This window comes from Momordica charantia (genome assembly GCF_013281855.1).
Source record: "Momordica charantia cultivar OHB3-1 chromosome 3 unlocalized genomic scaffold, Mcharantia_2.0 BLBB01000003.1, whole genome shotgun sequence".
In the NCBI taxonomy this organism is placed as follows: Eukaryota; Viridiplantae; Streptophyta; class Magnoliopsida; order Cucurbitales; family Cucurbitaceae; genus Momordica; species Momordica charantia.
Window position 1 is genome coordinate 14,790,435 of NW_028275161.1, and position 25,825 is coordinate 14,816,259.

Here is a 25,825-nt window from a genome sequence, read left to right on the forward strand (position 1 = left end):
AAAAACAAATTAAAAAAATGTGGCTACATATGGAAACGTGGCTGACTGATAGAGGCCAGAATGTGCCAGACCATCCGCTGGCCTATTGCAGTACCAAGGGAGATGAAGGAAATATATGGAGGAGAAATTTATGGTTGCTCTATTGGTCAAAAAGCCCGTTTGACTATTGAATTGAGACTACTTCATTTTTAATTTAAATAAGTTATGCATACACAAAGCGGTCCCGTTGACAATCTCTTGGTTATACTGATTTATATGTCTCAAATTTACATCTTTGGATAAACTTAATAGCAAAAATCTTTGATGTCTCTCGAGTTCAAATCTGGAGGCAAGTATAGGTGCCCTTGAGTATAGGAGAGCAAAACTCCGTCTACTAGTAAAAAAAAAAAGTCGTGCAGACACTACAAGGTTTAATTGGTTGTCGTCAATGTCTAATCTTTGACCATCAAGCTGGAAATCTACTAAACATATAATGCAATAAGTTGTAGAAGATAGAAGACAGAGTAGGAAGTTTAATTTTGCACTCTTTTTGCTCTATTTTACCAGGAGGTGAGTTACTCCTTATATATATAATACTCCGACACGAGATTGACAGTGATGGAATCAAATGTGTGTGGTGAGAGTTAGACAGCGTCTCGAGGCAGCAGGTCGAAAAAGAGGGCAAACAAGTGATGCCCCTCTTGGTTGGTTGAGAGCAACACACATCCCTTCAATCTCTATTCACTAGATTGGTCAGATATGTCTGTATATAAGAACAAAGATCTATTCATTTCCCATGACTCAATCCTAATAAGCACAAATAACCAGTCTCACTTTTTGAAAGCTAAAATGGACCATAGGTTAACAACAGAAAATATCCTATTCAGAAGTGTGAAATAGTATACCAATCAACCATATAAATCATAATATAAAGTTTTTGCTTCTCTCTCTAAATCTAACATTTCAAGGACATGTATAAATAAAAGATTGTGGAATGACTAAAATACTCTTGTCCAAAAATGTGGGAGACAGATCCATGATTGTAAATAAATGGCAATCCAAAAAACCAGCTTAGAGAGAACGTTTACTTGTAAAATGACTTCATGCCCATCACAAAATATTTTTTTTATAAAAAAGTCACACAATAGAACATCAAACGTCTTCTCATATATGCCTTTTGTTCCCTCTAATTCATCAAGTAGAGATAATACAAGTTGCCATACTCAAGAGAACTACAAAGGAAAATGAAAATTGAGTGAGAATGGTTATTATTTTTCAGCAGATGAATCCAATATCTAAGAACATTTTCTGTTTTCACAAGGTAAATAATTATTTCCATCAAATCCTCTGAATAAGAGGAATTTTTAGTTAAATTACAATGAATCGGGTTTTTTTTTTTTTTTTTTGCTTTAAAATATAGAAGTGGTATATGAATACAAAATGATACATGAAAGAGGAATAAATAAAGCCTTATCGTCTAAAGAAACCAAGTGATAAACATACTCATCATGTTCTTCAGGTCAGGGTTTGATTATTACTCCTATGAAGGTGCTAATGAAGGAAGTCTTTGAGGTGATTATTGTTTCACCATGAAAGAACTTTTACAACTACAGCCACCAACAGCACTTGGATTTGTAGTCACCTGCAAATAATACAAGTATTCAACTTCTGCAGTAGCACCAGTTCCTTTATGAGATAAGGAATGCATATCTTGTAGGTAATTCTCAACTTAATCCTTAATCTTTTCAAATTCTGAATTTTACTCCCAAATTAGGTCCTCCCTTAAAAAATAGTTCAAAGTTGTGAACAAAAAGTTTGGATATATTATTAATTTATTGTCCAATCAATAAGTGAATATGTCACTCATATGCTACTTGATACATGAAATCCAACTCACTCATGAACAAAATTCAACCTGCTTGTCCAAATGGAATGCCCACATGTCCAAATATGTTAACAAAATAATCATTTAACGACACACCAATTTTCTATTTTTTATGGAATGACTTAAATGAGAATTTTTAATACACTCAAATTAAAATTGAAACTTCTATATGATTAAAGGACAAAATCGAGACAAACCTAAAAGATTGGGAACTATTTTACATATTAAACTTTGGAGCGTATTGCTCAAGGGTAATCCATCTCTGCGTTGTTAGATTATAGATGATGCTTTACCCCAACTCCTTGAGGTAGTATATATCATAAGATAAAGATTATGTAAACGGCATGGTGTAATAGTTAATGAATATAAACATGACATGCTATCATCATGCGAGAATCAAGCTTTTTAATCGTCGCCGGCAACAACATTAGTGGAAGTTGGTTTTTCAGTCGAGATCCAGGATTCCAAATTTTCTCAATCATCACTCCATCGCTTGATAGATGTCATATAACTATAATTTGCTATGGTCCACACTGGTATAAAAGTAATAAACATATCTGAGCAAAAAAAAGTCAGGCAGAAATACTGAGGGATAGGTTTCACTCACAACGAAAGCAGAACGAATCAGCTCTTCAGCATAATCAATTGTTGCTCCTTTTACAAAATCATATGAGATATTATCAACTACCAATTTAACTCCGTCCTTCTCATACACCCTGCAAACATGAAAGGAGAGAGAAGGGTAAATTTTAAAAAAAGTGAAATCAAACGTCAGTGCAATCTTTTAAGTGAAAAACCTAAATAAGCAGTAAGAATGAACTAATATTAGATTTACCTATCGTCTGGGTTGGTTTTGTCATCCAAATTGAAAACATATTGAAATCCAGAACACCCCCCAGTTTCTACACTCAAGCGAAGCATCTTTTCTTCCATGGGTTCTTGCAATTCTTTCATTTTCTGCAAGGTATGTCAAGACTCAGCAAAAATTAAATCAAACTCGTCCTTTGTGAGAAGTTAATTATTCAATCCTATACAGCAGATAAGGAAAACTATATGGAAAAAAATTAATAATAAATAAATAAATGAAAGATAGTATGACAGTTCAACTTTTAAAAGATGTAGACGCAACACTACTTTATTAACATATTCTTTTACCAATAACATAAACACCGAGTATCACCCAATTTGTCAATCTGGTAAAAAGTAATATACCTCTGATTATGAAGGGTTCATTCCTAGGCTTACAAGTCCATGAGGTATGATCAGTTCAGCCCCCTTCATTTGTTCCAACTTTCAAGGAAAGTTTTTAAAATATAAAAATGGAGAAAAATAGTGCAACTGGCATCATATTATTTCTAACACCTCCGGTTTCCACATCATATAACTTCAACCAAGCTTAAGTACATCACATACAATACGACAAAGCCGAATATAGGTTGAAGTGGTAATAATAAAATGCTCAAATATTAAGCACTTAAAAGGCACAATAATTTATTAACATCCTAAAACCCAGAAACTATAAGCCTAGGACAAGAAGATAATCAGAAAATCAAGAACTAAAACTAGAGGATGATAGTGAAATAGATGAATAATTTCAAATCCATATGGTACATGTACAAAAGAGATTGCATAATATGTATAAAATACCTGAATGCAATTATCAGTCATGTGAATGGTGTCAATGAGCACAGATGAAGATGGAGATGGAGATGTCAACAAAGAAGGGACTTCTTGATGAGCTGAAACAGAAGAGCTAAGTAGCCTCTGATTTTCTCGGATACGTGCTATGAAGTGTGGTGTTAGCCGCTGAATTAACAATCTAGGGACCATCCCTTCCCTCTCTCTTCTTGAAATTTGATCCTTATCTGCCCAAAAATCCATGTAACATTAACATGACTAATGAGAACAATGCTTCTTCAAGAGTATCCCAGTCAATTAAAATAAAAACGCAAATGCAAAAATTTGAATTAACACAGTCCAAACATGCTCTTACTTTAAGATCAACCATTAAGCAGTAAAATCCATGCATAACACTAAATTCAATCACTGCGACATTGCAGCATATAAACTTTTTCTTGAAAAGCAATTTTTAACATAATCTACTTGATCTCATATGGCTACAAAATTCAATGTGAAAAGGGGAAAAGATAAAAACTTATTCAGGACTTGGATAAAATCAATATAAAAATGATGTTTCCAGTGAAACTTCAACTGCATTAGATCTCGAATATTGTTCTCAATCTCCCTTTTTTTTCCTGGTATGAGGAAGAAACAAAATTTCATTGATAAATGAAATGCAAAAAAAGGTTGGAAAAATAAGGAAGTCCCGAAATGTGAAGGTTCATCAATTAACTAAGATTATAAAGATATGGGATAATCAAGCCCAATAGGATGCTAAAAGATCATGAGATCCCACACATCAACACTTAATGTACAACTAAAGTAGAAGAAGAGAAACCCACCCATAACACACACAAATAACAACAATTGGTTGGACATAAACCTCTTACTCGACAAGCACAATTAGCAAACAATAATTTCTTCACAGTAAAAAGTATACTCTACAATGACTTTGGTAGCCAACTTAAATATAGCTTAGAGGTTAAAGCATCTTTCTCTCTCTCCTTAAGGGTCGTAGATCCAAATTACATCTTTGTATTTCAAAGCAAAAAAATAAATGGACTTTTGTAGAACTACCTATTGATATTAATATAGTGGGAAACAAGCGAAATTTCAAGCTTAAACTTAATCCAAATGGGTCGATATAGAGATATAAAGTTAGACTTGCAACCAAAGTCCAAGAGTTACCTTTTTAAAAGTATTTTGGGTGCCCTACAGTACCTATCTCAAACATGCCCAAATCTAATATATGCCATCAACTAAGTCAATATCTACAAAATCCAAGCTCCAACAAGCCCTTAAAGGGATTTTAAGGTATGTAAAAGAAATGCTAGACTGTGGAATAACAATTAAGGCCTTTGATCTATTTAAACTCATCAAATTTTCTGGTTCCACCAAAATGACAGCATATCTGTTGGTGGGTACAGTGTTCCCTTGGTAGCAATCTGCTCTTGGTCATTAAAAAGGGACAAACGGTAGTTTCAAGATCTTCAACAAAGCCAGATTACAGGCTGATCGCTCAATTGGCTTTTGTATCAAAATTATATGGCTTGAAAACCTTCTCAGTTTTCATTGAGAAGTTATATGAAGTCAATCTTCTTGTAACCTCTACCTCTGATACCTACTGCAATAGTTTCGGCACCTCTATCTTAGCATCAAAACCCATCTACGCGAGGGCAAAGAACATCGAAGTATATCAAAATTTTGTGCATGACAGACCACTTGAAAGAAATTGAGCATGGATTATGTACAATCAAAAGAACAAATACAGATTGTTTGAAGCTCTACCAATTCAAGATTTGGGTTGATGAGAAGTAAGCTTGGAGTTTAACCCAGACCATAAGTTTGAGGGGCGCGTAAGGACGGGACTCGGCCCTTCACCTAATTCCATCCTTTTTAGTTATACCAGATACCAGCTCAGTTTGTATATTTGTATTTGTACTTCATTCTCTTTCAATTATTTGAGCCTAATGTCTGTACAGCCCAAGCACCCTTCAACCTAGGGTTCCTTGTATTACAAACCATTCAAAACAATAGTTCAATTCTTCGTCTCAACAACTAAATGGTCCCTACTCCTTTTCCTTAGAGCACGATTGGAGTTCTGGAGCAATTATGTAATAAAAACTAATGCTATTGCAAATTCTCACATACACAAAATTCTTAAATGCAATCATATATTCTCAATTCAAATAGCGGGCAAAGCGATTGCTAACCTCCAGATTCTAATGCTACTGCTACAACCAGCCAACGAATAAAACAAAAAAATAATAATAAAAGACAGACTACCGTTCCAACTCCGTGGATTTAATCCTTTTCCGTATGGGGAAATCGTAAGCAAGAGAAGAAGAAAAAAAAGCAGAAAAAAATACTAATAGAAGGAAAAAGGAGAAGGTTCTTACATGCTAGTGACGCTGCAAACAGTGGAAAAAATGCAATTCAGCTCTCTGACGACGTCGGTACCATCAATAGCTTTATTGAATCAGCCGTCACCATTGCAGGAATTTTGATGCCCTCGTAGTTCCTTCAGTTCCACGCATTCGCCACTCCCAATTTAACCATCGACGACTGAAATTTGAGAAGGAGAAAGAGAGTATCGACGGAAAGAGAGAAATTACAAAGAGAGCGGATGAAGCTTGAATCGGAGAGGAAGAGAAGAGAAAGGGTTTCTGTTTTTTTCTCCTTTTAAGAAAAAAGGGTATCGAGAGAGAGAGAAATGAGGCCAACTGTTTTTTTTTTATTAATATGTATATTTATTTATTTATTTGGTGATTAGTATTTATATTTAGGTTTAAATTACGAAATAAATAAATAAATATTCGTGAAGTTTTTTTTAGTACAATATTGAGAATAGGGACTGAACTCATAACTGCTCGGAAATATATATCAATTACCGTTGAGTCACAATAAATATTTGTGAGTTCCTCTTTGGTTTTAAAAATACTTCTACAGCTTCCATTTGAACAAAAATGGTTAATATTTTGAATAGAAAGTTGATGGGACAGAATCAGTAACTACTTCACAATTAACGTTCGTCTATCTAATTTTGCCCTAATCACATTTTTTAAAAGATAGTTTTTTCCCCATTTCCTCTCACCCCTTATAAATTATGTCACATAATGTGTGCTTTCAAAGGTCAAAAATATTATTGAAATTCTTGAAATGATTATAGGGTAATTTTAAACCAATAGTAAAGTTTGGGAATATTATTTTTCTAATTTAGCCTTATATTTATTTATAATATTTTAAATTTTTTATTAAACATGTTCAAGGATTCATTATATCGTAAAAATACCAATGAAATACTAAAAATGCTAACAAAATATCCCTAATTAAACATGAGTAATAACGATAAATAGATTCATAATTTTTTTAATATTATTTTTTATTAAACTTATTTCAAAAATATATCATTTACCAAATTATTTTCAAGAATAATACTTCGAAAATAGTTGGCAAGATAGGACCTATGAATAGGTAGGAACAAGTCATAACCTACAGACATGACGTTTGATTGAGGCTACGTCTTATTTTTTAAAAAAATTAATAAAAAAATGACTAACTATGTACTCGTTTATATAGTTGCCTCGTCGAGAGACAATAATGTTTTATAGGAAAAAAAATATTACAATATTATATAATATAAAGCAGTACAATAACATAAACATACGATGGGAGTGGTGGGTAGGAAACCATCTCTTATCCTTGCGGGCTAAAGTTTTAATCTCATTATATACAATTTTTTCGCAACAATAATAAGTATATATATTTTTCTCAAACAAAAAAGTATATATATATGACGATTATAAATTCCAATTATATATATATAATAAAAAAATTGCAAAGGTGAATATATTAAAAAAAATAGAGGATCTTAAGACGCAAGATCAAAACACAACACCCATCAGACAAACACAAGACCAGAAGAAATAGAACTAAATCAAGAAAACAAATCACAGACGGGACTAGGTACTACAATGATAATAGACCTCATAATAAATTATATTTTCAAATTAATAAAAAATTATAGTTAATAATAAAGGAGTAGAAAGTTAGATACTATACTTAATATATTTCTTTAAATGTAGTCATAACTTTATATCGAAGAGTTTCTATTGTATATAGAAGTTGTTTACGATTTTGCAAACAAATAACCAATGTTCGAAATGTCAATGTCGATGGAAATGTCGAGGTCTCGATTTTACAGACATGTCGATGTCGATGGATATGGATATTTCGGGAAAAAACATGGAAATTGTGGATATTTATGCAAATTTTTTGAGTTGGTAAATAAGACTTTAATTGTAGCTTAATTAGTTCATGATTGTTCAATTTTGACCATCATATCTAAATACATCAATAATATACTTATGAAAATGTCGCTGCGATGATAATCAGAACAAAATCATGTATATACTTACATGTAAATTATTTAAATTAGTAAATCAAAGTTATTGTTGATTGATATGTTTTATAGATAATTTCTAATCAAATCTAATGTTTAGTTACATAATTAAACAAAATATATGAAATAGGTATAAAATTTATTATATACAAATAGCGGTGATATAATTTAACTAATACAAAGATGATTTTTTTAATTCAAATAAACATGTAATCTTGAGCCAAATTTGTAAGACCAAACTTCCCTAATTCGTTTTAGAAAATATTTGATTCTCTTTAGTCAGATTTACTTATTTGCTAGGAGGTTTGTATTAGGAAAAAAAATCAATTTCTACGTTATCTCACCCAAACAAACTATACATATATTTTCAAATTATTTTATTGAAATATCACATAACTTTTCAAATTATTAACAAAAATCAATTTATATATTATAAGAAAGGTTTTAAATGTCGATGCCAATGAAAATGTCGATGTTCTCAATTTCATGGAAATTTCGATAAAATATCAATGTCGATGGATATTTCTGTAAAAATTATAGAAATTAAAAAATTGTAAAAAATATTTAAATTAACGAATAAAAGTTTTCATATTTCTAAATAAGTTAAAAAATAATTAATATTAATATTATATATATATTAGTGACATTTTGTTGATATTTTCCATATTTTATCCATTTTTTTATATTGGAAATGTTGATTTACCCTCATATCGATGTCGAATTCATGAAAATTGAACATGTCGATGGAAATGTCGACATGTCAATGGATATTTACAACCATGATTATAAGTAAAAAAAACGACATTTCCTCGACATGTCGTTGACATTGGGAGAAAAACAATATTCTCCCCGTGTCGATGTCGAGGTACTCGACACGTCGACATGTCGCTCAAAATTTGAAACACTCCATAAAACAAAACTTATTAATGTGATAAGATTTAGAATTGCTGGCTAGCTATTATATAAAATTCACCCATTAAAATATTGGTAGACAACCTCATAAAAAAACTATCATATTTAAATTTTGGGAAAAATCTATTTTTACCCCTGAATTACCAGATATATTAAATTTTTCATAACCTTTCAATCTCATCAAATAATACCTTAAACTTGGGTTTAATATTTATATTAAACTTGAAAAGATGTTGCAATATTTACATTAAACTTGAATAATTGCCATAATTTTACATCTTAATAAGTTTTCGTTTAAAGAATCGTTAAAAAAACAGGAATCAGTTAATTATAAAATTTATATTTTCTATAAAATCAGTAGACTTTTAGAAAATAAAATAAAGACATTAGAACTAAATTATTGCTAAAATTTGTGAGTTTTAGTGAAGTTATTCCAGGGTGGATTTTTCATGGATCAAATTTGATTTTGCGCCAAGTTTATTCTTTATTGAAATTAGTGAGATTGTGAAAATGTTCACCTTGCCTTTTTTTTATTAAAAAAAATATCAATAGATGAAATTAATGAAATTGAATAGAAAGTCAAAATTGCACCATTAATCAAAGTATAATGTCCAATTTAATGAAATTGAAAATTTAGGTTTGAAAATTGGTACACCTCCCAAGTTTAGGGAAAAAATTGATTTTTCTCTTAAATATATATTATATATTATCCTTTATTTATTTATTTTGAGTTCAACCATTGTAGCGTGAAAAATCAAATCACCGATTAGAGATAAAAATGTTAACTTTAAGATTTTCAATCATACCATGTGTTTGGATGATAACAAACTTTATTTACTAATGATTTGAGTGTTTTAAAGTATCCCTAAGTTGGAAAGACAAATTCAATGCATTTTAAATCATTCAAACGAAAAAAGTTAGGGTCAAAATAAGTTTAGAAGAAAAAATCTATGTGTCAAAGCGAGCACAGCTCCAACCAAGAGGTCGTGAGTTCGAACTCCCATCCTTACATGTTGCACTAGAAGAAGAAGAAGAAAAGCCTACGTTGGTGAGAACAGTTTAATCCCTGGTTTGGTTCTCACATGCAAGAGACCGCAATCATTTATTTTTTTTTTACCTTTATAATAATCGTTACAAGGTATTTTATCCATTGAACTTGAACTAGACTTGTATCGATGACTTATTAAAAAAGTTCAATTTACAAGCAATTAAATTGAAGCCATTGAAATTTGGGGGAAAAAAAGAGAAGCCATTGAAATATATATTTATTAATTAATGTTAGGCTTAGAAAAGAGAGGAGAGTAGAAAAAGCGGGAGGCGGGAGGGGAAAGAAAGTAACGGTACATAATTTGGCAGTTGGAAGGAGACGAATGAGAATAGGAAAGGAAATAGGCGAAAATGGAGGGCGAAGATGATGAAGGTATAAAACGATTTTGATGTCCTCCATTTTTGTTCCGGTGGAGGTCTCACGAGATCCGGTGCTCTCGCGCTCACATACCGGAACCCGAACCGGACGTCAATTCTTCCTAACATATCTTTTTTCCAGTCGATCGGGTCCTCCTCCCGAAGCAGCCAGCGATTCCTCCAAATCCCTCCAAGGATTTGGGCTCCGTCCTCCCAGAATCGGCCCCCCGAATGCGTCTGGTTGTTTAAGGGCCTCTCCACTGGGATCTACTTCTCCTGAGAATGGGAATGGTGTCGCGCCAAGTGCTGCCTGTTTGTGGAACTTTGTGTTTCTTTTGCCCTGCTTTGAGCACCAGGTCCAGGCAGCCCATCAAGCGCTACAAGAAGCTCCTCGCTGATATCTTTCCTCGCTCTCAGGTTCTGCTCTAATTTTTCTCATTTCTGTTCTGTTTATACGCTTCTGGAAGTTCAGTTCTGATATTCAACTCTCTCTCTCTCTCTCGTGTTACGGCAGGAAGAAGAACCTAATGACAGGAAGATTAGTAAATTATGTGAATATGCATCAAAAAATCCTTTTCGTGTTCCCAAGGTGCCGCTTACCTGAAATTTATTTTCACTGATATTTTGGAACCCCACCCTGTTTTTGGGTTATTTTGACAATGACTTATTTACCCTTTTTTTTGGTCACTCTTTATCTCACATATCTAGAGCCAAAGATAGTGTGTAGTAATTTCTACTAGGATTGAACTGTTATTGACAAGAAGGTTATGCAACATGGAGCACAGTGTAGAACTATTTTGATATAAATAAAGCATCGCATGTTTTCCTGTCTCCTGAAAGTTTAATATTCTTTTTCGCAGATCACAACTTATCTTGAGCAAAGATTTTACAGGGAATTGAGAAACGAGCAATTTCACTCTGTTAAAGTCATCATATGCATCTATAGAAAGCTGTTGTTTTCTTGTAAAGAGCAAATGTGAGTTCCTGATTTACTTTAGTACTCGCAGGGAAATCTTTGAATATCAATATCATTTTTCTGGATCCTTCTATGAGATGCCTATGAACACGCACCAGGAGAGCTGGTTTTCGTTGAGTGGCACAAGCTGCTAATACATGCTTACATCTCAGTCATATCAATGACTTTCTGAAGCAAGTAGAACCTTTCCATGACATTCAAATGAAATCAGCACTGGCACACGATATACTTTCACTTTATTGAAATGTGGTGATTCATATGTAAAACGAAATTATTTTTTCTTCGTAATAAATATTTGGAAATCTTTTGCCATAAATGGAGAATTGGCTGGTGTATAATAAGCATGCTTATTGATCTGTAATGTGTCCTGACCTGAAAATGTACTACTTACATGCATATGAAAGTTGTAATTGGCATAAATAACTACTGCAGGCCTCTATTTGCAAGTAGTTTGCTTGGCATCATCCACATTCTACTAGATCAAGCACGTCACGATGAAATGCGAGTTTTAGGATGCCAAGCTCTCTTTGATTTTGTTAATAACCAGGTAAGGATTACCAGTCTGGTATGCTTACATTTTAGAAGTTGTCTGGTCTATTTTTTTGAAGGATGTGATAAATTAACATAGACTTGTTCCTTGTAAGTGTTTCTTATATTTATGTATATTTATTAACTATGCAGAGGGATAGTACCTATATGTTTAACTTAGATGGAATGATCCCCAAACTTTGCCTTTTAGCTCAAGAAATAGGGGAGGAAGGGAGAGAAAAACAGATGCGTTCTGCTAGCCTTCAAGCCCTCTCAGCTATGGTAATCTGCACTATATTTATTTTAATGTATTACTATGTATTTTGTCTTTATGCAGTTACTTCATGTGTTGGTCTTTCAATCTGTTGGTAAACCATACGATTAAGTAAACAGGCTTACATCAACAACACTTTCATAGTTGCTCTCATTTTTAATGAAGCATGCGGTTCGAACCCATGCGAAAAGGAAACATGCAGTTTCTGATTTTGATTCAATGAAAAAGCTTCAAGGAGATTATATATTTTATGAAATTATCCATTTTAGATTTAGTCAAGATTTTTCTTGACTTTGTGCTTCTTAGGTACTTCTAAAATAAACAGTTACTTTTTTGTTTCCACCGTTAAATCTAATACAAAGAAAGTCGCACAAACATTATAACTCATAAAATAATTTAATACTTGATTAATCGAATGCTAAAATGTACACTAACAAAACATATGATATGGGTTAGGAATATAGTGTATACATTTAGATAAATGATTCCAAATTAAATTCTACCGTAAATAAAATCTACTATGGAAACTCTGAAAATTCTGAGCTAGGTATTCCTCAATTAAATTTAAGCCCAAGTAAAGGTTGTAAAGTCTATCAAAAGACACAAGTACATGACAATGAATCCAGCAGGCTTGCTCCAGCCTTTACTCCGTCCACATATGGTGTGAGAAGACCTAATATTGGATTTCACTGAAGGGTTATTATGCTCGGAAGGTGTGTGCTGGTGGTGGTTAATCGTCTTGGTACACCCACTGCCTAACCTTAAATGCTCATCACTTCGCTGGGGTAGCTCACATTTTTACCGATGTGATAATAAGGATCCAAAAAGTACCAAAGTCAATTTTGAAACAGGTGTTTATGAACTCATTTGGACAAAGCTCTTCAAACTTAATGACACATTGCTTAAAAGAAGCATTGTATACCACCCACAATCGGATGGGTAGATAGAGGTGGTTAACCATTGCCTTGAGACCTATTTGTGATGCTTTGCTTGGGCAAAGTGGATGCATTGGACAGAATACTGGTACAACACCTCGTTTCAGTTTTCCACCAAATCCCATGCCATTTTAACTGTTGTATGGTCAAATCCGACCACCTCTTTTGGGGTATGATTGTACCCCTCTAGCAATATTTATGATAAATTGGCAAATTTCAACTGCTCTGAGCACAACAAAGGATGAAAGCTCAATTTGATATTAAATGAAGAGATGTTCAATTCATCATTAAAATCTGGTGGACTGGAAGTTGATGCCATATTGGCAGCAGTTCTTATTGAGTCCGAGAGTGGTATTGGGACCTTTTTTGGTACTAGAAAGAAGTGGACTTCTTCTTATATACAAGAACTCCCTTTCGTATCCCAAATACACCAAGTTGTCAATGTTTTGCGATTGTGCATGGTAGTTGGGCTAATCTGAGTCCTTACCAACCTCTCACCCCAACTCAGAGAATATAGAACTTCTACTGGAGTGAATGGCCAGTTTGGGCATATGATTACAGCTTAGTCTTTTAGATGGAGATTTAGATATCTCCATCCAATGACGGGCAGCAACAACCACAAGAAGCAACGTGAGAATTTTTCTCCAGGAAGAAAGTACTGACTGATAAGTGGTGTACTATTTTGTTTGCAGTACTTTACTAGTTTAGGGGAGATTAGGTCTTTCAAAGAGCCTATTTGGAAATTGTATTCTCTATCACTCGGAGTTACTTTCTTCCATTTCACATGTTTATGGAGGACCTAGAAGAAATATATATATATATATATATATATTTTTAATTAGGTTAAAATACTATTTTGGTCCTTTAGTTTAAGACTTGTTCTATTTTAGTCCCTGTATTTTCAAAAATCCAAATTTAGTCCTTATATATATCCAATAAATCTTACCATTAGTCTTCATTGTTAGTTTGAAGTTAAATTTTATTTAACTTGGAAAAAAATAATATGCATTTAAGAAAATGCACAATGTGAATATGTTTTCCAAGTTTTAGAAGGAACGCTTGCAGGGACTAAATGTTTTTAGCAAAAATTAACCATAAACTAAGGATGGAGACGGATTTTAAGATTTATTAAAAGTACGTGGACTAAATTTGGACATTTGAAGTATATAGACTAAATTAGATTAATTCCCAAGTACATGGACCAAAATGGTAATTTATCCAAAAAATTTAAATCAAAACCTTCAAAATAGCAAAGAATGCTGGTACTAATGGCGAGCAGTTTTGAAGTATGTTGATTCCCATGGGCACAATGTTCTTTATCTCCATATTCTTTGTTTCCTTGTTTCATTGTGGAGTTAATTGTGATGAAGCAAGAATCTGAAAGCATGCTTGCATTTGTTCAGAATAATTTTTCAATTGGCAAGTCTTTATAGTAAATGATCAAACGTTACGTTTTATGGAATTAAGAGACGTTCAAAATTTGCCATTGGTAACTTCCATAGTACATAATTAAAGACAGAAAAGTCAAAATAGGAGCACTTCTGTGATTTTCAAGCAAGTTAATGAGACTTCTAATGTTGAAAATGTTTTTGCTTATAAACTGTAGAATGGTCTATCAAGTTTTAGTTAAATCAAGATGGAATTGGTCTAGTGTAACGAGTCATGCATGTGTTCTAAAATTGAATCCTATAATCTCAAATGGCACGTGGTGATGTTAATTGGAAGTGGTGATTCCTAATTACTTGGTTTTTTAATAGATCAAAACGCTGGTAAATTAGTTGCAATAGTAGAGTCCTCAAAGCTAGCTTGAATTAACGCTGATAAATTAGTTGCAGTAGTAGAGAATTCTGACGGTGGGTAGAATTGAAATAGAGAAAAATTTCAGTTTCTATTTCCCTTTAAGCTTTATGCCCTTTGTTGTATTGCCGAAAATGTTGCAATGTCTGTGGCTACGTTGTAAGTTGGTGGCCACTGGTGTTGAAGGTGTAAAGCATGCTGCCGTAATAGTTATGCTTATGGGGCCCTATGAACATACTATCTCTATCCTATGTGAAACCAAGATTCTTGAATTTAGATTCCTGGTTGATGGAAAGGACTGTGATGGTCATCTGATGTAGTGTGATTAGGAGTAATCTTGTGATTTTAGTATGAATTTGTTAATTGTTAGTGTTTTGTTGGGTTTATTTCTTAATTGGTTTTAGTTGTTGGGGTTCTCAGTTAGTTTGTTAGTTGGTTATTTTTCTAGAAATTGATTTACTTTAGTGGGTTAACATCCTCTATAAAATGAGGGTTAGTCTTTGTATTTGCAAGAGATTTTGAGTAATAATAGAAGATTCTAGTTAGTTTGTTTGCGGGTTAATATCCAAATCTTAGATGTTATTCTTATTGCTTCTGAGGTTGTGGCGATTGGAGAGCAAAAAGGAAGAAGGGTTTTTGGTTGAGAACAGACTTTGAAAAGGCCTATGACGGTCAATTGGTCTTATCTAGATGTTATCCTTAAGCCCAAAGGCTTTAGAAGAAGATGGAGGAAATGGATTTGGGGGTGTTTTTCTATGGCTAAGTTTTCTGTCATCTTAAATAGTAGACCAAGAGGAAAATTTTTTTGCTACAAGGGACCTTAAACAAGGAGACTCCCTTTACCTCTTCCTCTTTCCTCTTTACTCTTTCTTCTTTACTCTTCTTGGGACTCTGATAGTGACTAATTCACTATTGTTGCGAGAAAAAGGTCTTGGAAGGCTTTGTGCTAGGAGATCAATTAATGGAAGTGACTATCTTCATTATGCGAATGGCATGCAAAAGAATATCCAATTGAGGAAAGGGCTGTCACCATTCTATTTCTCAAGTTATAATAGTGGCTAACTAAGCAAGCAACCCTTTTTCAATCTAGACATGGATATGAGCTAATGGCCATATGGCCCAATGCTTCTTCCAGTCTTGATTTTGTGATCTACGTCCATATGGTATGGTCAACAAGGTATGTATAAGTTGATAAGTCACAATGTATGTTCTCGAGGGTTCAAACTCATTTATTGGATGAACTAATTAAGTGGATAACATGTTCAAGAAGGCCTACAACCCTCTCTTTTTTTTTTACTCAAAAAGAGAAAATCACGCTTGAAGTTTCTTTGGTAATTTCTTCAATAAAGTTCATGCAGTAAAGGAGTCAGAGACTGATTTTGCAACTCCATTTCATTTGTATATTGGAAGAGAGAGTGGAAAAATGATCTCAAAATGAATCCCGCAAAAATTGTTTGTTCTTTACTTAAGCCACGAAAAGGACAGTTTGGATTTTGAAAGGTACTCTTATTTGGATTTGATTAAAGAAAGTAGGGGAGGAACAATTTGGTATCAACAAAAACACAGATACAGAGAAATATTTTAAAGAATAACGAAGCAGCCTACACAGGAAGGAGAATTTGCAACTTCCCTCCTGATATACGAATGCATTGAAGAACAGAGTGGAACTTTCAAATCAAGCCCAAATCCTGTGTCCTACTTTGATTGACTGAAGGCACGAAAGTGAATTTTTGGGATGGAAAAATGGCCTTTATAGTCACCTCTCTGCAGTTGATCAAATAATCGGGCATAACAATTGAATATCAGCACAATTATAACTACAAATTAAAAAATCTTTACATTAAAAAAAATGGTAAAGGAATCTCACCTTCATCAGGGGGAGGGAGGATCATTCAACCACAATGCCCACCATAAGAACGAATTGTTGTCCTGAGCTAATTTTTCTTTTCCAATATCTGCTCGTCTTAAGTGCCTTTTAAACATTTAAATCCAATATTTCATATCTCACATGTAGTACATCCTTTTCTGTTGGAGAACCTTATTTGTTTTTTTAGTCTGGAAATTATTTGATTATATGAATGTTTCTCATCTGCAGGTTTGGTTTATGGGTGAATTTTCCAATATATCAACAGAATTTGACAATGTAAGTTGCTTATGTTTACCTCATAATTATCTTTTCTTGCTCTAGTTCCTGGATTACTTTCATCTTCTTCCATATTTATTCTCTGCTAGATCTTCCTTTGTATGTTTATGAGTAGATATTTCACTTGTCTACTTATTATTATTTCTTATGTTGGTGCCATAAACTTTTTCCTAAATGTTTAGTTGCATTTTTCCCGGCCATGAATTAGGTTATTTCTGTTGTCTTGGATAACTACGGGGACCTTAAAAGTACTTCCAGTTCTTCTGGCAATGACGAGCAAGATAATCAAGATGCAACTGGTGAAGTAGTTTCCCAATCACGCGAACACATAACAAGGATGTGTTCGTGGAGGTCGATAGTGACGGAAAAGGGGGAAATTAATGTATCTCCGTAAGTCCATGTCTCAGCATTCCATAACTATATTTGCATATCGACATTACAAGTCTTATCATTCTTATATCTAACAGGGAAGACGCTAAGAATCCAGAATTTTGGGCAAGGGTTTGCCTACATAACATAGCCAAGTTGGCTAAGGAAGCTACAACTATACGACGTGTCTTGGAATCTTTCTTCCGTTACTTTGATACTGGCAATCTTTGGTCTCCAAAACTTGGCCTTGGTCTCTCTGTCTTGTTGGATATGCAATTAATAATGGAGAATTTGGGTATTAATTTTCTTCAAGACCCTTTTAAAGTGTGCCTTTGAGATATAAACTACTTCTTCCCACTTATTCTTATATAAATAATTTCACTATTGGTTTTCATGAAATTTATTTATTTCTTACAGGGCACAACTCACACTTTATGCTAGCAATTCTAATCAAGCACCTCGATCACAAGAACGTTCTGAAAAATCCTACCATGCAGATTGACATTGTTAATGTTGCCACCTCCCTTCTTCAGCAAACAAATGCCCAACCATCAGTGGCCATAATTGGTGCACTAAGTGATATGATGAGACATCTTCGAAAAAGTATACATTGCTCCCTTGATGATGCTAACTTGGGAGCAGAAGTTGTTCAGTGGAACCAAAAACACCAAGCATCAGTTGATGCTTGCCTTGTGGAGTTGTCACGAAAGGTAATTTTGTTTATAATGGTGCACAAGTGATTTTAGAAAAATTCTCAAAATCACTTTAAAGTGATTTTTGGTCAATCACTCGGGAGGTGATTTTTGGTCAGGGGATTGTCTGTTGGCTTCTACATGCACACCGTGGATGCCTATGGTTGAAATCTTCTTAATTAATTTCTTATAAACTTTCAAACTTCCTAACATTCTTGTGATGGATCTTGTGTTGATTTTCCTGCAATGTTGTTTAGGTTGGAGATGCAGGTCTTATTCTAGACATGATGGCTGCAATGCTAGAAAACTTGTCAAATATTCCCGTAATGTCCAGAACATTGATTTCCACTGTCTACCGTACAGCTCAAATCGTGGCATCAATACCAAATCTTGTGTATCAAGATAAGGCAAGTTCACCTAATATTTATCTTCTGCCTCAAATTTTTTGAGACTTCGGTGCAATCTAAGTTTCAATTTACTTTTCTTTACCCCTTTCTCTCCCAGCAGTTTTAGTCTTAAATTGTTTTGCAGGCCTTTCCAGAGGCATTATTTCATCAATTACTGCTGGCAATGGTCTGCTCAGACCATGAAACTAGAGTTGGTGCTCACCGCATATTTTCTGTTGTTCTTGTTCCATCATCTGTCTGTCCACGTCCTAATGCTTCTGTTCCCCAGTCTGCAAAGCCCACTTATATTCAAAGGACGCTCTCAAGAACAGTGTCTGTGTTCTCCTCTTCAGCGGCACTTTTTCAGAAGGTGAAAGTTGAGAATCATTCTGCACCAGAGAACATCTTCAAAAAGTTGGACGAAAAACCTATGGTTCAGCCGGTTACAAAAGTTGAAGGTGACTCTATTTTTAACAGACTGAAGTCAAGTTACAGTCGGGTTCACACTGTGAAGAAGGAACCATCAGTTTTAGCTGTAAATTCAATTATAGAAGAAGAAGAAGAAGAAGAAGAAGAACCAAAGACAAACAATAATGCTATGATGAACAGACTGAAGTCTAGTTATAGCCGAGCTTATAGTGTGAAAAAGCCTACTACACCTGGAACAGTTGCTGAGGAGAAACCTTTAAGTTCAGAAAAGGAACCAGTATGTATTTTGTTTTTTATTATTGTTTCACTAAAGATTCCTCTAGTATTGTTTCCTCATCGTCTAATAGTATCATTTTTGTTGAATTGAACTTTCAGACGACGTCCCTTAGGCTTAGCAGCCGCCAGATTACCAATCTTCTCTCATCAATATGGGCACAATCTATCTCTCCTCTTAATAAACCTGAAAACTATGAAGCAATTGCTCATACTTACTGCCTTGTGTTGCTATTTGGCCGGACTAAGGTAAATTCATTATTGTTTCTTCAATTAGTATATTGAATTAGTATATTTTTTTCCGAGTAATATAGTCTATATATCCTAGCCAAGAGTATAGCTCAACTGGTTAAGACATATGTCCCTAACAAAAATGCCGTGGGTTGAAATCTCACCTCCACATGTTGTTGAACTTAAAAAATATAGTCCATATATCCTATAGGATTGTGTTTGTATTTTCTAGTTTGGTTTTTGACACTAAGTTGTGAACTTTCTCCTTCTTCTTTCTTGTTTGCCCTTCATTTAGTGTTGACTACCATTATGACAGCTATGGTATTCAATCATCAGTATGACTATGGTATGTTAGAGGTATAAAATTGCATACAAGAAGTAATAGTTTGAGAGTCACCTAGGCTAGTAAAAGCATCGAAGATATTTCCCAACCATGTGAAGTGAGTTAATTTCTGGACAATTTTGAAGCATGCCATTCATTAGTTTGCATCAGTGGGTTATATTCTTAAAAGGAAAGAGTGCTCTCTTTATATTGTTTTTTTGGAATATTCATGTAGTTTTTTCTTAATTATATAAATTATAGAATCAAAATTCTTTGCATGAGGTACTGATCAATCAGTTTAAACTGTTAAGCACGGGGGAATTAGAGAAAGTTCTTTTTAGACTCGAGGACGGACACAATTTTACAGCCTACCGAACATATCCTGTTCAAGTGAATTCGTAAATCTAGAGTTTCTTTCTTTTTTTTTCTTTTTTTTTTTTTTTGGTAATGACAACTAATCTATTATTATGGTTAAAAACGATTTCATTGGGTTTGTGAACTACTTGAATGGTTTTCATACTTACTAACGCTTAGATGGTTCGAAAGAGTAGTCACAAGTAAATTAGAGAATAAGACAATTGTTCAACGAGGTGAGTAAAGAAATGATGGTTCATGATTTGAGGATCTTCTGGTTGCAAATTTAACATTACTAACATAGCTTGGTGAACTGCAGCTTGTTATGAGAACTTTGAGGACATTAGCTAGAAAAGTTCCAACGATAATGATGTTGCTGCATCTGTTATACAATCAAATAATTATCATAATATTCAAACTAACGACAATGATAATTTGCTGATGTCTCACCTCATTTACAAAGGAATTAGATCTGCATGAAAAACTTGGAATCTAATATACTACACCAGTAACTTTTCTGTTCCAGTTCAGTCAACGGAGACAATCAAATATACCCGATTAGTGCATTCACCATTATTAAGCATCCTTTATGACCAAACCATATGTAAACTGTACTTCATGAATATTTTATATTATTTAGCATTTTAAAAGTTATGATGAAATGCTATCTTATATTTTGTTACTTGAATTTATGATTTTGTGAATTTTAAGAGTTGAGCTCTAGACAAGTAAAGCTTAGAGAACCAATATATTTTGGCTCACCGTTTGCCTGTTGCTTTAGACAATTAAAATGCATCTTAACGGGTATTAATAGATGTTGCAGCCCACAGATTTGGACATATGGGTTGCAATCTGGTAGGGAAGGGCACTAAGAGGCTCTTGTACTTGTTCTAGTGGCAGACGGGGTTTTATGAACCCATGGGTCATTTATCTAGAGTATTAAACTAACATCTCATGGTTTCTCTAACTACCCAGTATTATATAAAGCTATCAAATTTAGACGATGTGAAAAGTCAGAAAAGATGGAGGACTTCTAAGTATAGAGGAGTTCAGTGAACAGTTTCTCTATAGTCTTTTGAGCTCCAACAAAGTCACGGAAAATATTTTTAGTTTCTCATATTCTAAATTCATGTAGGAGCTTAACTCAGCTTATGACTATGATGGAGAGAATTGAATTACTTAGTTTGGAGTTCTCTTAGTTACCGTGCACTGTGACAAACTCTGGTGGGAACATGTCTTATTAAGAACTCAGCTTAGTTTATGATGGTCATTATGAATTATTGTCAATTTGATACTTAACTATTTGTCCAGTACCACTGTATGAATTTCCTTTTATAATTGCCCTTATGATTTGTTGTGTTGATAGAACTCCAGTCATGAGACGCTCATTCGAAGTTTCCAGCTAGCATTTTCCTTGCGGAGCATTGCCCTGGCTGGAGGTAGAAAACACTCTGCAACTTGCAAAATATTTTATTTCATTTGTACTGTTTCTGAAATCTTTCCAGATTTACGATCCCATTCAAACATGAGCAAGGATGAGAAACTCATCGTGATGTCAAAACTTTGTGATACGAGACCAGTCTTGTTCATCACCTAGAAATTTTGGTGGTAAACACTTGGGCAATAAGTTGTAGGATTTTTCGAGGATTTTTCATCTTATATTCTTGTTATTTAAGATCCATACTTGTTAGTTATCTTAATTTGGAATCCAGGTATCTGACTCCGTAAAAACCAGATGCAAATTAGATGTGGCATCATTGTAGAAATATCATTCTTTATCTTTTTAACTAATTTTTTTTTTCCTTTGATTGATCAAAGAAATTATTTGGTTTATTTACTCAATATATGAGTGGGAGGAGAGGTTAGCAACCTAGTGGGTTCAAGTGGCTGGGAAGAACTCTAGTTATATAAAGTGTGAAGATGATGGGAAAAGTGTAAAGATGAAGTTGACATTCCAAATATATTCTGATGGATAGACATTTTTTTCATCGCTAGTCATATGACCGCTTTGTCAATAGACCATCTCCACAACTAAAAGTACTTTTACAAAATTGCAGGGCAATTGCAACCATCACACCGTAGGTCCCTTTTTACTTTGGCAACGTCGATGATCATCTTCACAGCAAAAGCCTACAGCATTGTGCCTCTTGTCCCTCGTGCTAAAGTTGCCCTTACTAGTGAAGTAGTACGTGCAAAAGTTTTTTTGCTACTCTAATTCATGCCTAGTACTAACGTATCTACCTTCTAGTTCAACATCTCTCTTTCCTGGATGTTTAAGTGGGTTCTCCTTGATCTTACATGGGAATTTCTCCTAGTCCTATTGCAAGGGATGCGTATTTCATATAAAGTTGAGATTTTAACTCTCATGAGTAAATGTCTTCTAATTATTTGGAATTTTTACTTTTATTAGGTTGATCCATTTCTGAAGTTGGTTGAAGATTGCAAGTTACAAGTTTCTAGTTTACCCAATCAACTCTATGGATCAAAGGAAGACAACGAAGATGCTGTGAAGTCACTTTCAGCCGTGGATACAAATGAAAGCCAATCTAAAGAATCATTTGCTAGGCTAATTTTGCAGACATTGCACAATATGTCAGAAGTAAGCATTTCTTTTTCTTTTTCTTTTTATTTTTACTGCAAATAAAAACATTATTTTAGTATACCACAAATTAGATTGTTATAGTTTCAATTTCCAGTAAATGTAATGAATTGTCTTGATATTTAAAGCAGAATGAGCTATCTTCTATTAGAGAACAGCTGCTTCAAGATTTTTTGCCAGACGATGCTTGCCCATTAGGAACTCAGTTTTTTGTCACACCAGGAGAAATTTATCAGTGTGGACCTAAGAACGAAGAAACTCCCAACACGGTTCCTTGCACTTCATTCATCTGTGTCTAAGATTCCAACTATTTTCAAGCTTTGGACATCACTTTACATTTTGGTGTATTTTGCAGGTTGATCCATTTCTTTCAGTTGATAATGACAATTTATGCGATGAACCTCAGGTTCAAAATGAACTTGAGACAGACAAGACCGTGGAGGGGCCAACTCTCATGAGTGCTGATGAACTTTTGCATTTGGTAAGTTGCTAAGATATGCGCATTAGCTCATATAGATGTGTAGGGAACAAATGTGATGAACATTCATAGAGACAACGAAATCTTGGTTACTATGTCTTCTCCCAAAATGAGTTTGAAATTAAAGAAGATACAGAACACAAAGGTAAGATGCCCAAGTAAGAGGAAAAGGGACATATGAATGTACTTTTACTAATTGGGAAAAGTAAAAATGTTGTGGAAATATAATAATCGACAAACCTCTTTTGATACAGTGTGCAGTATATAATGAAAAGATAACTTCATTTTTCTCATGCAATTCTGTAGATTCCCCTATCCTTCTATGTCTTCGACTCGATTAAACATGTAGAGGCTCACAAGACTAGTTAATGATCGACAAATTGGCTTAAACACTTTTGTTCAACTAAAAATTCATTGTTTGGTGGTAGAATTAGTGACACCTCTATTGTAGTTGGTATTACCCTATTTAAATCAAAGACATGATGATAAAAGGCTCGATTTTAGTTTTCTACATTTATTCCATGAAGGCTTTCGGTATCTGCTATGGTGGCTAAGGCTAACACTTCACTCTATTTCTAAGTTTCTCAAGTGATTGATGTTTGTAGTATATACATGGGTGGGAAGATGCTCTTTTCCCTAAACGGCATTTTCTACATTGCCTTATCTTGACAGATTAGTTATCACCGTTGTTCGATCAATGTATCTTTCTTATTAACAATTTATGATGCAGATTTCCGATATAACAAATCAAGTAGGGAGGTTATCAGGCTCCTTCCCAGCAAATATGCCTTACAAGGAAATGGCCGGCAACTGCGAGGCTCTTTCAGAAGAAAAGCAGCAAAAGATATCCAATTTCATGACCCCTAAAGAAGCTTCAGTTGGAACTTTCACTCATGATGACGACAATCAGGAAAAAGAAGAGCCTCCGCAACGCCACGTTCACTTTGGTGTAAATAAGGTACGCTTCTTATCATATACTCCACTTCTGATTAGATTTAAAGCTACATGGAGAAACGTTGAAATTGAAGCATTTTAAATAGAAATCAAAATCGTTTTATGTGTGAGCATCTTGAAACATACATCTGCCTACTTTCATAGAGTGGCATCAGCTCATCACAGCATTCATAAGTATATCTACATGCTATTATCTTGAAACTTACATCTGCCTGCTTTCATAGAGTGGCATCAGCTCATCACAGCATTCATTAGTATATCTACATGCTATTATGGTTATCCCTTTCCTAAAAAATCTGACTTTTAAATTCACTGAAATGCAGGGCGGAAACCCATTTATCGACTCAGATTTTCCCATGTACCGGAATTCGTCCTTTAACACCATTCCAGCACTTTGTGCAACTGAGTACCAATATCATCCCAACCTCTTTCAACTACCATCCTCGAACCCATACGATAACTTTCTAAAGGCAGCTGGTTGTTAAGCCATGGAAATGGACACGAAAATACTTTGAAGCTTCTTGGGGACACTGATGATTGGCCACAGATTTCAAGGTGAGCAAGCAAAACTCCCAAGGCCTGCCTTCTGCGTCAGGTATCAGCTGCTGCTCCAACCATCTTCTCATTGAACCAAGTTCTTGCCTTCATTTTTGTACATGTCGATTCGATTCATTCGTGCCATGGCAGGTATTTTTTTGCTTCCTCCAGCTACATGGTTTAGATTGTTGAAAACACTCCTTGGTGGTGCCCTTGGATATGTATGATAGATAGGTTTTTAGATGAGTTTGGGCGTCGTCTCTGCGTAGACTTTGGATTCCATTGTCATCTCTGTCAAGAAGGTGCATTCATAGGTGCTATACCCATTGGAACTGGATATAGGCCTTTAAGTGAAATCAAGAGTGATAATCGGAGATTTTTCTAGCTGTAAATTTTTCACAATTCTTTTGTATTTTACGGCTGTAATTATTTCCTTTTGCAACAGTTGACAGCTTATTCATTTTAGTCTATATTAGTGGGTGGTCTACCTACTGCATGTGTTCTGTAACAGAGTACTGATTCAATGCACAAAAATTCATTTATTTCTTCAAATTCTATAGGCCATTTTATGGTATCAGAACCTCACCATCAAAGATTTTACATTTTCTCCCAAAGAGTTTCAGATTTTATTTTTACTGCTGCAGTCTAATCTTCTACTAAAGCACTAGAAACCTTGTGGCTTGCTGGAAATTTGGTTTCTTTCAATGCGTCCATTCAAACTGGCAAGAAATGGTGTTAAGTGTCAACTAGCTCGATCAATATCTTCCTCTCTCGAGGTTCGAAATTTGCATCAATTCCTTCCCTGTTTCGAGTCTCACGAAAAGAGGGCTGCCCCTCTTCTTCCCATCATATTTAAGGGGTGCGGCTCTAATGGAGGTTTGCTGATTCATGTCATCTTTACTACAACATCAACTAATTATGCTTATTGTTAAAAATAGTTGAATGTATATATTCATACTCTCGTCACTTTTACTCGTAAAGAAAAGAAGGAAAAGTATCATCTTACTATGAAAGCTCTAGCTAATGATCTTGCTTTGATTGAACATTCATCTAGCAACGTTCAAATCATGTCATATGTGTCATTTGAGAATACGTGCATGTGTATGTGCGTGTGCGCCATTATTATCCTATTTTATTTATAGCATTTAAGGATCCAAATGAGTAGCATTATTACAAGTGTGCATTATTTATCCTATTAAATTTATAACATTCAAGCATTCAAATATGTTAGGCGCTCTTGGTTTGAGATTTGGTTGGATGCGTAGGTAACAAATATCTCTGAAAAATATTTGAAAATAAAAGATTGTTGTGTTTGGTATTAAACAAGAACAATGTTAGATTTGTAT

General features: G+C 34.2%; 2 protein-coding genes across 7 annotated transcripts; one reads left to right on the forward strand and one right to left on the reverse strand.

The window, feature by feature from the left end:
- Positions 1 to 435: 435 nt before the first annotated feature.
- LOC111020448 (Iron-sulfur cluster biosynthesis family protein) lies at positions 436 to 6,198 on the reverse strand. Of its 3 annotated transcripts, none has more exons than XR_002602668.2 (6): positions 5,884 to 6,198; positions 3,512 to 3,729; positions 2,700 to 2,821; positions 2,472 to 2,580; positions 1,483 to 1,621; positions 436 to 742 (listed from the first exon to the last, which is right to left on the reverse strand). XR_002602668.2 is itself a non-coding variant. In XM_022297134.2 (5 exons), exons 2-5 carry the CDS (start codon positions 3,692 to 3,694, stop codon positions 1,556 to 1,558), a joined length of 480 nt encoding a protein of 159 aa, XP_022152826.1. In that variant the 5' UTR covers positions 3,695 to 3,729; positions 5,884 to 6,198; the 3' UTR covers positions 1,221 to 1,555. The 3 variants fall into 3 exon arrangements, 1 of the variants encoding a protein (XP_022152826.1); XR_002602667.2 differs by lacking the exon at positions 436 to 742 and adding an exon at positions 956 to 1,211; XM_022297134.2 differs by lacking the exon at positions 436 to 742 and having other exon boundaries at positions 1,221 to 1,621.
- A 3,884-nt stretch (positions 6,199 to 10,082) lies between these two features.
- Positions 10,083 to 25,051, forward strand: LOC111020492 (protein SEMI-ROLLED LEAF 2). 4 transcript variants are annotated; one of them, XM_088121942.1, is made up of 20 exons: positions 10,083 to 10,218; positions 10,345 to 10,619; positions 10,717 to 10,791; positions 11,063 to 11,178; positions 11,611 to 11,725; positions 11,860 to 11,988; positions 16,808 to 16,855; positions 17,064 to 17,245; positions 17,323 to 17,519; positions 17,642 to 17,934; positions 18,174 to 18,323; positions 18,448 to 19,008; positions 19,107 to 19,253; positions 21,278 to 21,350; positions 21,969 to 22,096; positions 22,322 to 22,510; positions 22,639 to 22,779; positions 22,866 to 22,991; positions 23,719 to 23,946; positions 24,266 to 25,050. In XM_088121942.1, exons 2-20 carry the CDS (start codon positions 10,485 to 10,487, stop codon positions 24,425 to 24,427), a joined length of 3,195 nt encoding a protein of 1,064 aa, XP_087978068.1. In that variant the 5' UTR covers positions 10,083 to 10,218; positions 10,345 to 10,484; the 3' UTR covers positions 24,428 to 25,050. The 4 variants fall into 4 exon arrangements, 3 of the variants coding, with proteins under 3 accessions (XP_087978068.1, XP_087978069.1, XP_022152867.1); XR_002602676.2 differs by having other exon boundaries at positions 10,096 to 10,619; positions 24,266 to 24,537; positions 24,630 to 25,051; XM_022297175.2 differs by having other exon boundaries at positions 10,096 to 10,619; positions 22,642 to 22,779; positions 24,266 to 25,049.
- Positions 25,052 to 25,825: the final 774 nt, after the last annotated feature.